Below are 15,578 nucleotides of genomic sequence, written 5' to 3' on the forward strand. Positions count from 1 at the left end.
GTAGGAGTTGACTGGGTGGAAATGGGGTGAGGCAGAGCTGGCAGAGGAAAAAATGTTCAAAGCCAGAAAGACATGAACGAATATACCCAGAAAATGGTGCATAAGCATGCATGGCTGGGGTTTTGTAGGGGAAGCTGCTTAGGAGGATGGGCCTCCCTCTGTGCAAACAGAAAGAGTAGCTCCTTTGAGCAATGACATAAATTGTGTCGAGACAGCACTGGAGCCTGTTCTGAAATGGTTTTGATGGGAAGCATGTGTATCCCGTGAGTAAAGGAGTGGCATTAAGGCTCGAGCTGAAGGGATGAACTGAGGACATACTCACTTGGTAGTGTAGAACCAACAGACACTATTGACTGGTGGCACTTTGTTCAAGGGTCACATTGTGTGTCCAAGTGCATGTGATTTTGTAAACAAAAATCAAGTAGTGACAGACCACATTGACACTGATATATTTTTAATGATGGTTGTGTCTTTTCGTACTGTAAGAACGACTGCTAATTTACATGTGCAACATATAAAGGAAAATCTAAATTCCTACAAGCATATTTAAAAGCTTACTTGTTTACTATTTTTACTATTTAACTTCTGAAGCAGAAATACAACATAACCAGAATGTGCTGACACTTTATACAAATTTGCCTTTTAACTTTCCCATTGGTATCATCTCTCTTACAACTAAAGAAACCAAACTGCATAGAAATTCTTTAGTTTCGCTCATTTCATAAAGTTAAGGGCTGAGGTAAACTTCACTAAAAGGTGGCTACTGCTGGCTCTGAATCTTGGGCTCTTGATACAGTCTCAACACAGCCTCCATTCTTAGAAACTAAGTATCAAAAAGATGCAAGGTAAATTAAGAAGCAAATGTTGTTATCAAACAGACAAACATAATACTTGAAGGCATTTAGATTGAGACATAAAGGGAAGAAATGAACCAAGTATATAGGTTTCTAGACAAAGATTAGTCCAGGTTGAGAAAATAGCATATACAAAAGTCCAGAGGAGGAACCACGCTCAACCTGTTCAAAGGAAAACAAAGAAGCTAGTCAGGCTATGCCTAACTAAGGAAATGCGTAGACCAAAGCAGAAGATCAGAAAGTAGGAGTAAGCAGAGCATTGCAATAACTTTATTCTGAGTAAAATGTAGATTTTGTAATGATATTGGCTTTTACTCTAGGCAAACAAGGGGCGGGAGGTAGGTAGACTGCAGCTGTGCCAATGAGTGTCTGTGGCCACACTGGCTAATGGGATAAGCGTGCCGCTCTAAGCAATAATAAAATCTACGAAGTGGAAGAGGCAATTGCACAGGAGGGCACACGGTTTAAGACCACAGACACCCACTTTGCTGAGCTGTTACCTGAGGCACAGGAACATGTCCACCCACAACAGATGAGTACTTTGAAATGTAGCCTTTTAAGATGTACTTTTGAACGAGAAGCAATTGTACTTGGTGGATTTTTCACACTGGTAAATTTAATCTAGTCACCCTTTCCCACTGAAATATTTAATAGTGGCAGCAGCTTAAATCTAGTATTATCTGAGACGACTGTCCCTAATTCTAGCCACTGTGTTAGAAGTGGAAACTCAGGAAAGAGGAAGTAATAAATGAGTTCTTCAGGATGTTTTGAGGCTAGATTTTTTTCCATAGTATTTTCAGGCTTGTTGAAGGCCAACCTATGTTCTCAGTTTTCCTTCCACTCCAAAAAGCTAAAAACTTTCCCCCCAAAGCCATATTGACTCTCTTAAGAGAGCTTTTGAAAATAAATCAGCAGTTTTTAATATCTGCCCTTTTTCTTACAGAGTCAAAGCAATTATTAACTCTTCCCATGACAGTTCACTGTTAGAACTCTTAATGTAGCATGCCTGATACTGATAGCATGTATGAATTTCGTACTTGATCATGGAATATACTCTGTCTGAGTTTCACCAAGTCAACTAACTGGAGCCTGAGGTATAGGACGTGGAACTGGTTCAAACTGGTTCAAATTGGGGTAAAGCAATGACCCTTTTAGTACTATAAAACTATCAGTGACCAGTTCACTACTTTTCATATATGACCTTGACCTATTCCAAAAACTTACAACTAGCTAGCAACTCCCCCTACTTAGGAATCAACAAACAATCATCTTCCCAGAATTAAAAGCAACTTGGAAAGCAAAAAGAGATTCTCTTCCCAGCCATTGGCAATGAAGTGGCCACAGTTGGAAGCTTTTAAACTGACTTTGCAGAACATCTGAAGCAGGCCTGAGGGTAGCTGGGTATACCAACAGGAAGTTGAGCTCCCAGCAATCCCCGTAATTAAAGCTTCTGTTGAATTTCCTATATGGCTCTTTCCTCATTTTCCCTTTTACCATAAGGAAGGGCATCAAGTTAGTATTTCAATGTAGAAATGTTAAAACAGGGTGGGTGGAAATGGGGAAACCACTATGCTAATGCCATTTAAATAATGTCCCTAGAGTTTGAATCCATATATACAGGCTAATTTTGTGAGTTGAAGTAAGGTTCTAAAGTCAATAAAAATGGAGCTGGGGAGATGGCTTAGATTACTTGTTGCTCTTGCAAAGTACCTGGGTTCGGCTCTCAGAACCCCCACACAACTGCCTGTAGCTCAAATTCCAGAGGATCCAATAACTACTTCTGATCTCATTAGGCACCAGCATACACACAGTACACATACATATATACAGACAAAACACTCATACACATAAAATAAAATAAATAAATCTTTAAAAGTAATACAAATGTTTTCTGATCATGGCCTCAATTATTAGGCTGCATTCTTACATTCTTCATGTTAAAAAATTTAAATATACTGAAAATGTGCTACATAATCTCTCCACATATATGATATATATGTGTGTATATGCATGTTTATTTTGTTAACTAGAAGCAGTTCAAGCAATGTAGTTCTTTAGTACTTCATTTTACACAATATTTTTGACTTGTTTAAAAAAGTGAAAAATAACGTAAAAACATCTGGAAGGTGTTTCTAAGAAAAATATATTCTTGATGCAATATTAAAGGGTAACACAGTGTTTGGCCTTAGAAGGATAACAAATGGTTATCAGTAATAAAAAAAAAAGAATATACACATAAGTTTGAGAGAAGGGCAAGGATCACACAGAGAAAGGCTTTCTTTTTGCCTTTTAAGGAAATCTATTCAAAAGCATTTTTCTAATGCTCAAAAATACCATAGCTAAAAATTTAATATAAAATTGCCACACCCAAACCTCAACACTCATTATTTTGAACTATTTCTTTGGATCACTAGCACTACCACTGCGCCCCATCCCCAAATGTGGTAAAAGTGTACTGTTTGCAGGAGGCTCTGGAATAATTACTTTGAGCTTAAAATAATCAACACGATCATTTTGTTCTTTCAGAATATTAAGACAGAAAAATGTTTTCTTGTTCCTTCAGGTCCTACTGACTCTAACACTTTAGACACTTATAAATAGAACCAATATTTATCACAGCAATGTTCAGACCAAAAGAAATATACTTTTAAAGCCAGCCATGAAGGCACAGGTCTATAATTCCAGATACTGCAGAGACTATGACAGGAATAGCAGTTTGAGATCAGGCTGCACAAACAATAATAATCTGTCCCTTCCCCTAAAAAAGCAATATACATATTAAATACTCGAGTATAATTTTAGGCCTCACTTAATACAATAATGTTAGATAATATTTCTATTCTAAGAGATTTACTAATTTAAATATTTCCTCAGAAGAAATGAAGAATAGTATCTCAGGATTCTTAAGAAAGGAGGTGGATATTAGCTTACACTGCAGCAAAAAATGAATTCACTTTAATGTAGACAGATTAGAGAAAAAGCCGTGTGTGTGTGTGTGTGTGTGTGTGTGTGTGTGTGTATACACATAGGTATGTTCTTAATCTCTTGAAATATCCAAAAATCTTAAATAAGGTTGCTTGGGTGACAACAATTTGATTATAACCTTATAGAAAAAAGTCATGTATGATTAGCCAACTGAAATAAACTGCATTAGAAGTGTTTTAGTTGTACCACAATGCAATGTATCTGTCTTCATCTCTTTTGTCTTTTTGATAAAAAAAAACTATTCTGCCTCACACTGCAATTATTTATTTGCCTTCTTTCTCCTACTATATCACAAATTCCTAAGGCAAAAAACCCAGATTTCAGAAAGAATTATTTAAACATGATTAAAAAGGCGAAATATCAACATTATGGAAGCAAAGGGGTTAAGGTCATAAATGTATGTAAAAGCACAGTCAGTTTTCTGTAGTTTACTCTCTCTGCCTGTCAAACTCAAGAATCAGGAGACCTGACATTGAAGAAGCTCCATTTGCAGCTTCTCTCACAGCTTTTCACAGATGGCCCTTTCTGCTTTTCTGCCCTAAGGCATTGTGCCTGTGGCACTTAATCAAAGCAGCAGGGGAATTCCAAGTACAGACTCTGGAGATCTGAAAGATGTAATAGGGAATTAGAATCCTATACGATACACTCGGTGCATTTAATTTCTATGGCAGAAGGTGCTACATGAGTTCAGACAATTCTCCCTAATTCGGGACTCATTAGCCCATACTAGAAATGGTTCACACTCTTTTATTTCTCTTTCTACATTCTGCTGGCCCATATTTTTGGCCACATCCCTTCACATCAGCACAATCTTGGGATAATGAAAAGAATGTGTTAACCCAAAAGATAAAACGAAGATCCCAGATTTCTACAGATAAGTATCCGACAATCTGGGTCCCAAATTTTACCTTAAGTTAAATAGTTTACAAAAATCTGGCAAGTTTTCACTTGGTAATTGAATTGAAATAACAACAGTAGGTATAAGTTTTAGAACTCGGCTGATTCGCCCTTTTACAAACAGTAAAGCATAGATTGTCAATTTAGGTTAATAGTTTTGCATTATATTTTTGGATAAATCTATTTCCCCCAAAGCATAACTTGCCATAAACACTTACCAAAAATAGTCTGTCCTTAACATCTCAGAGTAAGCTGCCATGACAATAATGTACAGTCAGAAGTGACTCAGTGAGTTTCACAAGAACAATCAATCTGGCTGATGCTAATATAAGGACCGATATTACACAAAAAGGGAAGAACTTGTTTAATTATTCACAATGAGCCATGTGTATTACTAAAATAATCAATCACAAGAATTAGCACAGAATAGCCTGTTCTGTCTGAGTGGAAAAACAGAATTATGCTGCTTACAATGGTTGTAAACTCACACTACTCTACAAAAAAATGAGAGATTATACTATCAAACACAAAAGAAAATTCAGCTTACAATGCAACTAGTCAACCAGGCATACTCAATCTGAATAAGACCTTTCAAAGACAAAAAAAGCAAAGCCTGTTTGTAATTTTCAATATCGCAAACAATCTAACAGCAAGCCAACATTTGTAATGTGCTTGCTTTTCTTGTTATTCCATTTCAGCACATGCACGCATATACCCACCCCTGTGCACACAGAATAAAAGAAAACTCAAAATCAAAACAAACTCTTCTTTTTATACGGTTACTCCATTTCTTAGAAAGAACTAACCCCCCACTGCAAAATTTCTCAGAATGCAGAGCCCAACAAAAGCAGCATAGTGAAGACTGGAGCGCCAGGTTCTGCCATACCCTCCATAATTACTCCACTGCTCAGCACACATCTATGTACAATGAAATAGACAAGAAAAAAGATAATCATCTTGGCTGCTAACTGGCCATATCCTGCCTTTACTTAGTATCCGTCACTCCTGTATTCTAAAATAACATTTTATTGCCATGAATTCACATAAAGAATTAGAGCTGTGCTTTCAAGATCAATTTATGAGACATTTTAAAGACCCCTTCATTGACTGAGATGACTACACTCCTCTCTTAATCTTCATCTCCTACCCACAAATATGCTTCTAAATACCAAAAACAGATAGGCCTTTCTATTGTCCAGCTTATAAAAGTTATAAGTCCACATAAATACTATAAGCTATTGGTAAAATAAAATGATAAATACTACAAACTTCTTATTCACGGAGATGAAAGACTATTTCTACTTCAAAGTCTAGACATTAAAAACGACAGGAATCCGTAGACTTCCCGCCAACTTGTATTTTATGAGTGATTCTGTGACCCTCAACTCTTCATCCAGCTTTGTATTCACTATGAACTTCCCTGCTTTTGTCTTTAAGCCTAAGAGAGCACAAATGTCTTCTCCAGAGTTCATTCTTCTAATTACCACAAAGTTCTTATACTCTCTAATTATGTGTTTTTATAATTGGGAGAACATTATCAGACAATTTATAAAGTCTTCTTTCAATCTAAAATAAATCAAAAATTCAATTAAGCAAACACTGACAATGACAAAATTTCAATTAAAAACTTCATGAATCAAAACTTAATCCAGGATAGATATTTCATTTCAAAAAGACCTGGTAAATCTGAGGAAATATTTTAAAAGATTAAGAGACTTTAAACAAGCTGTGTGATTGTTATGCAAGATAACTATTTTATAGGGAGTATTCAGGCATTTGAAGACCCATTTTCACTGTAGCATATTCATAATAACCCAAAGGTAGACATGACAAAGAGTCCACAGATGAACAAATGGATACACAAAACTTCATAGATATCAACACTTGAACAGGATTATTATTCAGCCTTAAAAGAGAAAGAAACTGACATATAGTAGCACATGAATAAACCTTGAAGACATTATGCTTAGTGAAATAAGCCAGTCATATGATAACAAATGGGGACCTGGAGCGCTCAATTCATAGAGACAAAAGGTAGAGACGTGGTTGTTGGGGCTGAGGAAAGGATGGAATGAGCATTTAAAGGGGTAAGACTTCCAATCTGTGAGGATTAAACAGTTCTTGAGATAAGCTGTGGGAATGAATGTAGTTAAGATTGCGAAGTATACATTATAAAATGATGAAATGTAATTTTACTAATATTTTGCCAAAGTAAGGATGGGTGTGTGTAGCATTATGGAAAATGGAATGTCTACCTAATTCCTGATCAAGGTCATCAATAACTAGATGTTCTTATTTTTAAACTATCACTGAGAACTGTTTGATTCTCTTGCTCTGCTTGCTGAAAAGCATTATTTCATTAAAACTTCTTTAAAAAATGACCATACAGCTTGTGGTTCTAAAATGAATTAAAATACTAATTAAATTTTTAAGATTTCTTAAAATCTTGTTTCTTGTTTACCTCTTCTAAATATCAGAATTTGTATGTAAGTTATATTGTACTGACACAAACATGAGAAGCAAACAGGAAGCATATGTGGGTGTGTATAAAACACAAATAAGTATATATGTGTGTGTGTGAGTGCACATTCCTTTTTAATGTACTGTATATAATTTAAGGAAGCTGTATAGAAATACAAGGAAAAGGTTAAAAAGTAACCAGGAAGTTCCCAGGCGCAGAGCACAATGCGATGAGAGTTAAAAAGTACGCAAATACACAAATACAGGCCAATTTCAATTGTGTGAAAAAAAATCACTCAGTTCACATTATTCTTGGGGGAAAAAAATCCCCACTAGTTCAAAAATAGTGTTGGATATTCTCACCTCCTAGGCAAAATGATTTCTCTAAACAAAAGCAAGTTGTTACCAGTTACCACTGCCACCAAAGATTTGTACAGTATGGAATATTTCATAATGGAATTGTTTCCACAATTTCACTTGAAAGCACCAAGAAGCACTGCACTATAAATTGTGTGTATGTAAGCACAAAGTTTTACAGTTGTAAAATTTCTTAACAGGCTTGAGTTTACAAAGTTATGTTCCTTGGAATCCTGGTGGCACAAGACATTGAACAAGAAGGACAAAGAGGGTCTGCAGACAGATAAACAGGAGTACAAAAATGCTGTCTTATACAGTTTTCTAGATTTAGAACGATATTTACACACAAGGGCCTGAAACTTGTGCAATGAAGGAGAGCTTTTTATATTTGTCACCTGGTATTAATCTTTCCGAAGTTTACTTGGCCAAAGAACTCTTTCGCAGGCAACATCAAGGAGCCAGTATTCCTCATAACAAGTGTTTTTGGAAATGTACAATAAATTATGCATTATATGTAATAAACATGTGATTTCATATGTATCTGTTTCCTCAAAGAGTAGTCACTTAAAGAATTTGATTAACTCGTCAAATGACTCTGTCTAATTTCATTTTTAAAAACATCCCATGCATTGCATTTGTTCTCTTCAGTGAACCCGAGTTCTTTCCAGAAGACAGACAGATACAGAGATAGAGACATTTAACCTCTCAAAAGCTTTGTGCTGTTTAATCAAGTTTAAACGCACGGTTTCTAATAGCTGGGAAGAGACAATATGTATGTCCTCTAAACTGTTCTACCTTTTTTCTTGTGACTGACCAGGGGCCAAGAAAACCTTGCAGCTATCTACTGCATACCTTAAAATGTGAGAACTGTAAACATACAGTTTTTCATACTGGTTTTATAAGTCTGAATTTACACAACTCTACAGTAAGATAAGAAAATTCACTCTCGTAGCAAAATAGTAATTGATTATTTCATTCTCCTAACATCTTCCTAGCACTGATGTTGAGTATATAGAAGAAAATACTAACATTATCACTTTACCTATGGAAGTCATGCAACTTTCCCCACGTACCAATAGTTAGCAAGGACCCATCTGTTATTATACCAATACTGTATGCATTACAACTATTTGTCCGTAGCTACACTAAAACATGGACAAAAACAGGAAATACCTTTACTAATAGCTTATTATTAAGACATTTTCTTCTTCTCTGAAATAATTCTGGAACATAAATTGCTAAAAGTTGTATTTATCAAAATCAGATGGCATGTTAGATAGCTTTCTGGTAGTTGAGAAATTGAAGGCAAAGTCTTAGAAAGTGTAGTGAGGCACTTGTTACTTTCCCATTGTGTCAGAGGAAACCAAATAAGCAAGCTGAGGGTGAAATGGGAATGACTATGCCGTCCAGCTGTGACATCGCTTTCTTCCCAGATTTCTTTTAAAGTTTTAAAGTGCATAAAAGTGTAGCAAAATGTGTAAAATGACGGGGAAAAACCCAACAACTATTTTTAACAGGTCTTAAAGGGGAACAAATCGAGGCTGTTAAAGTAGAATTCATACTTTCGGTAACTCATGGACATTTAGTCACTCATTTTCAAGTTATACATAATAAGCTGCCCACTGGAAGAAGAAAAGGTCACTTTAAAAATAGATGACAAGTTAAGTGTCACCATAGCATTTTACATAATGATACAGAGCAATAATACTTTAAGAGAAGGTACACTAAACAGGATAAACCGAACAAGAAATGAGAGAGTAATGTTTACAACTTAATAAATGAAAAGAAATTAAAAGATCACATTCAAGTAGCATAAGATTATTTTGTAAGTAGAAATAAATGAAACAGAAATTGGTCTTCACCTGGTAAGTGTGTACTCCCTGAGTCCTGAATGCAAATTCATGGCAGAAAAGGTACCTATGCATCCACGCAGTCTTTTGTCTCGACCAATCTTCCACGTTACAAACAGTGGGCTGTAACAGAACATAAAATAGGGTAAACCATTCAATTCAACAAGACATTTACTGAGCCTTTCCCATATGCTGGGTTCAGAACCTAAGACATAAAGACCAGAAGACAAGCTCTGAATGATCTCCAGGCTGATGTCGAGTATTTTCTGCACATTAGACACCAAAATTAATGTTTTTACAAGGCCTATATGTTAATCTTCATCAACAATTCCTGTAGACTGATATTAATTTACTGTTTACAGACCAAATATGGTAAAATAAACACTCAAACTTGGCAATGTTGAATCCAGAGCCTTAAATCAGCAGAGGTGTCTACAGGATTCTCTGTTTCAGTCTAGGATCACTGGCCCATCTAGAAAACTGGGAGAAGGTAATCAACAACTTCAACAAACACCTTTCCTCAGGAAAGATGAGAAGGCAGCCACTGGTTTATAGGAAGCCAGCACAGAGACAAACACCGTCACAGCTTACTAACGCAAGGCAGATGAAAAGAACACACTATAAACTAAGCCCCAAATGCCATCAATTAAGCTAAAGGGATAGAAATACATTTGATCAGATCTGACAGGTCTTTAAGTTTGCTAGAGTAAAATAAGGATGGTTCAGATAGGTGATGTGTGGCTGCAAACATTAACCAGCAAATACCCTTAAACCAGAAATTTTTATTTTTACACAAAAGGTTTTATATAATATGTGGTACACAAAATGGAGTTGAATATGGTAGACACTTGGGTTCTGCAGCAAACCAATAATAGCCTCAATTAATGATTCGGTCTGAACAATTATGTTCTAATTAGAAATAAGTTTATGTAATCTTTATGTTTTGGGACATTTTGCAAAAATATAAATAATCACATGTAACATGGCCTGTATTACTATGAATATTCATAATAATAGTGGTATAACTTACTTCTACTTTATAAAATGTTTAAATTTAGGGTGATATACCATATTATATGTATTTCTCATTATTCCCTAGTGACAACGTCTTTAATTCTAGCACTGGGGAGGCAGAGGCACACAGATAGCTGTGAGTTCAAGGCCAGCCTGCTCTACAGAATGAGTTCCAGGACAGCCAAGGGTGCATAGAGAAACCCTGTCTTGAAAATTACAAACAAAAAGAGAAAAAGAAAAAGAAAAAGAAAAGCTGCAGGATCTCCATGACACAGGGTAACAACAGGATATCTGAGAGGAGTCCCATTGAGGATCCAGTATTGATAGTGAAGCAGAAGCTAGAGGCCTTGAACCAGACCAGTGACTCACTGCAATGGACATTTGCAAGTGAAGATGTACAGACAAAAGGGTATATTGTGGGATACACTGTGACACACTGTAGCTTCCATGACCAGATTTTTGCCTGTTTTTCTTTTTTTGTTTTCTTTTCTTTCGTTGGGATTGCAAGGGTGGAGGGCTGATATGAAGGGATAGGGAGACAGAGGACTGAGGTACATGGTGTAAAATTCACAAAGAATCAATAAAAAGGTCAAAAAAAAGTTCTTGGGAGATAACATAGTACATTAAAACAGTTTAATCATCCACCTCAAACATTTAAATTATGGCAAGTTCTGACAGGCACAATGGCAGACTGGGTTCCAAACAAGCACAGCAGACAAACCAGAACATATTATGAAAAGGTCCTTCCTCCATGAACTCAATGTTCAATAGCACTGAAATCTATGACAGCAGTATCAAGGCAAAGGTGACATTCAGGCAGTGGGTGTGACCTACACTAAAGGTAGTAAAGGAAAAACAGAAAGGAGAGCCCACCTTTTCTGCTTTCTAGCTCCTATGTGCTAAATATAGATAAATTTAAGCTCTTTATTTTTCCATTTTTCATCTTGGTGTAGTCCACCTCCGCAAACACTGGTATGGGCAGCAAGATGGTCAATACTCTCTCTCATTGCATTGACTAGACAACATCCCTACATAAGACAGGTCCTCTGACAGTGTTGACAGCTGCAGAATATTGAATAAAGTCATCCTGTGGTCTATATAAAGCTATGCTTTCAAAGTACCTGATGATTTTTCAATAACACAGACCTACCTCAATTGTATGTTTTCATCACCAGTTAATTAAGAAACATAAAAGTAGGAGTGAATTCATTTCTTACCAAAACGTTTGAAATGGAAGCCACTTAAAAGTGCTATACCTTTAATGATTTACCCCACTAGAATACGTACATGTCATTCTTCTAATAACAAAATCACATCTTCTCCAATAATACTTAAAATATACAGGATAAATAGAACTACACATGCTGAACATTATATTGAACTATGAAATATGTTAGAAGGAATTCAACCACATAGTAGGGGAAATTACATGTTTTCTTATAATGCTATGGTCATTCTTTGGGAATTGTTAATACATGGCTAAGGATGCTCCAGGATTACATTTCTGCAAAGCAGCCTAGGAAGCAACAGCACTTCCCAATAACTTGGGGCATGGGGGTGTAAGACTGCACAGAGGACTGAAGTCTGACAACAGCCTTTATAACTTGCTGTGGGCTCTTCCAGATTTAACATTCTTTGAATTTTTGACATTATTGAATATGTGTTGTTAAGAGTCCACATAACAAGCAAATTATCTGTTATTTCCTATTCCTTACCTGCCCTAGGCAAGATCCACTTTGGGAGCTAAGACTGTGGTAAAGCAGCTGTCAGGAAGCGGAGGGAACAACACCCTACTAAGTTTAAGACAAATGTTTGAAGAATTAAGAATTCAGACTTTTAGTAGACAGAATAAAGGTTTTCCTTAAATGTTTGGGTCTCTGATTTTTCATTTACAAATGCGCATCCAGCATCTTTTATCTCAAAAAAAAGTGTTCATAGGCTTAAAAATAAAGCATCTAAAAGCATCATTTAATGGAAAGAAAGAATCTAGGCAGTTGAGCAGTTTCAAGTAGACTGATACAAAACAAATCACTGAGCCCAAAATACAGCATCATATGAATAATGATGACTCTGTACAGGGCAATGGCTGCACAAACATTCAATGCATATTATCTAAAAATAGTAGCAACATATTTTCACTTCAAACACAGGAAAGGAATAGGTAATCTCATTCTTAACTATGGTATTAAAACATGTATAAGCTTGCCAACGTATGTAAACTAAGCCATCAGCATAAGCGAATCAGATCAAAGGGAAAAGGGGGTTTGGAGTCTGCTGAGAGGAGCTATTCAAATATCCAGGAAATATGGAAAATAGTTCATAGTAAGACAAGGATTGACTGTTTTTGGAAAACGCTTTTGCCATATGGTTTAAGGCCACCTACATACATTGAAAAAAAAATACTACAAACTACAAACTACAAAAAGGATCAAACTAAGTTGAAATATTAATGGAATTATTTTTCTGAGGGTAACCACATGTAGCTTTAAAGGAATTATCCTACTTCTGAACATTCTGTACCAGTACGTTCTGAGAAGTCTCTGGAGGAAAGTAAAGGCCATACATAGAAACAGGAAGGCACTACCTAATCTAGGTGGATCCTCTCTGCCAACTGGCAGCCGGTTACTGACAGATCAAAAGTAGCTCTCCAAAACGTAGCTGTTACGGAACAATAATGACACAAAGAACAATAGTTATCTGTACAGGATTCTCCCAGTACAAATTCATGCCACTTCCAATGTCCTCTTCTGAGCCAGTCTATTGATTTAAGCCACAAAACATTAGAAATGTGTTTGTAGGCTGGAGTACAATTACATACTACAAAGAAACAGATGTATTTACTTAACAATAGTGTAGCTCAAGGCCCACCTCTCCTTCCACCTTCCACAACAACATAAAATGAGAAGTTTAAAAAAACGCACTTCATGGCGAGCTCTCACTTCTCATTTTGAATGAAGCTTTCAGATAACAACATTAACACAATAATATAAACCATACCTATATTTTGCTATGGGCACTCAGCAAGATGATTTATTTGAAAGGTAGATAAAAGGGAAAAGAGAGTAGCCTTGTATCTTGGTTTGTTTCTTAGTTCAAAAATCCAATTATATTCCTCACACCATGTAATTACATGCTGGGATCTAGGAAGCTTAAGTAAAAAACAAAAATGATGGTGCCTTCTTTCCACCACCAAGTGAAGACATTTCTCTTCTTTCTTCATTGAAAAGAAGTTGTATGTTTCCTTTCCAAGCTGTATAAATTGCAGGTTTCATAAATACAAAATATGTCCAATATCATTCCATCCTGAATTAGTCAGCAGGGCTACAACAATAACTATCATATTAATAATTATCCATAATTGCTTAAAGAAACTTTTCTTACATTTTAGGAGCTACAAATCCCATGATCCATGTTATAGTTCAGTTCTTGGAGAGAGCTCTCTTCAGGACTTATAGAAAGCTACTGGGTCCTCACATATGCCATTTCCTGTGAGCATATGGAGGCGGCATCTTCAGGCTAGTAAGTATAGCTGTCGTGGTCATTACCACAGAATAGGAAGCCTATGCATAGATAGCAAACAGCTAACAATATAGATAAGCAGGAAGACTAGTCTCTTCCCATTCTTCCTGTTCCTCCTCCTTCTCCTCGCCCTCCTCCACTCAGGAGTGCACACACTAGCTGGAAAGACGATGGGAGCAGTAGAAGTGTATCAGAGATTGACACAGTGGTTCTTTCTCTAATGCTGCAGCCTCTAATATAGTTCTTCATGTGGTGGTGACCCCCACCATAAAATTATTTTCATTGCTACTACATAGGTGTAATTTTGCTATTGTTAGGAATCATAATTTAAATATCTATGTTTTCTGATGGTCTTAAGGATCCCTATAAAAAGGGTCATTTAACCCCCAAGGGTTGAAAAGCACTAATCTAGAAAGACCAGCACCAATTTACAAGTTCTTACACTGTTCCTATTGGAAACCCACATCAAAACCTATCCTCTATTACCAACAACCTTTATAGCCTCCTCCCTTCCTTCTCATTGCACGCTGTCCTGTTATTTGGCAGCCTTTGTGAAATGCAGGTCTTCTGTCTTATTCTCTACAAACTGTTCTCCAAATGAAAAATCCTACTGCCTTTATTTAGTGATTATTTATCTCTGTATGGGATCTCATCATCTAATTATACAATTTATGTTATAAAATGATTAATGTTTAAGCTCTTGATAATCTGAATCTCAGGTTGATTGGAAATGAGGGGAAAATAGGCTAAACTGGAGAAGTCAAGGGAGGGAAGGGAAGGTTAAATGCATTGGACACTTTTTCATCCATACCATTTTTTTATTATAAGTGAAAATATCCTAATTAAAACCCAAAAAACCCACCATGGCTTTATACCATAGCCCTCCCTTCAATCTCTGTATGTAGCCTGTACCTCATGGTTCCTGGGAAACTAAGACAATAAGATCAGACAGTACAGAAGATCATAAATATCTAAATTTTGAAAATCAAGAATTACCACATTCTAATACTTTTTTGGTTTGGTAGTAAGAGAAAGGAAATAATAGCAGCATTATATGTGTCTCTCCCATTTTTATTTCTAATTTAGTTGGTAAATGGCGGAGGAAGGAGAGAAGTCAAGTCTGGGGATTAGGAAAGCTGAATCCTCTTTATAAATCCAGATTAATCACCACTGATACGCAGTTGCCCCAATCAGAAGTGTACTTTAGGAGATTACCATGATTCTGCCAATTTTCGAACTGAAGGAACCACTTCTTTCCTTTAGCAAGACTAAATCAACCATTTTCAGCAAACTTCTTTAAAATTCAGTTTCAGGTCGACAGGCTGTCTTACTTTTTATTACAATCCAATTTAGATAAGAATGATTATAAAGGGGCTGGGGATTTAGCTCAGTGGTAGAGCGCTTACCTAGGAAGCGCAAGGCCCTGGGTTCGGTCCCCAGCTCCGAAAAAAAAAAAAAGAACCAAAAAAAAAAATAAAATAAAATAAAATAAAATAACATATCCGTACACATTTTCTTTTTCTAATTTATGCTGCAGTGGGCACTGAATTTAATACATGGCAACTTTCTAAAAATGCACTAGCTATGGTTTCTTCCCCAACAAGAGAAATACACCACACATTTTTTTTCTTTTCTTTTTTTT

At 36.2% G+C, this 15,578-nt stretch overlaps 1 protein-coding gene across 1 annotated transcript in view; it reads right to left on the reverse strand.

The window, feature by feature from the left end:
- Ammecr1 (AMMECR nuclear protein 1) overlaps positions 1-15,578 on the reverse strand; it is a 105,542-nt gene that overhangs the window by 46,341 nt on the left and 43,623 nt on the right. Inside the window, 1 exon segment of the mRNA NM_001427680.2 lies at positions 9,416-9,526. Coding sequence (NP_001414609.1) covers positions 9,416-9,526 — 111 coding nt within the window.

This window comes from Rattus norvegicus, chromosome X (genome assembly GCF_021556685.1).
Source record: "Rattus norvegicus strain SHRSP/BbbUtx chromosome X, alternate assembly SHRSP_T2T, whole genome shotgun sequence".
Classification (NCBI taxonomy): Eukaryota; Metazoa; Chordata; class Mammalia; order Rodentia; family Muridae; genus Rattus; species Rattus norvegicus.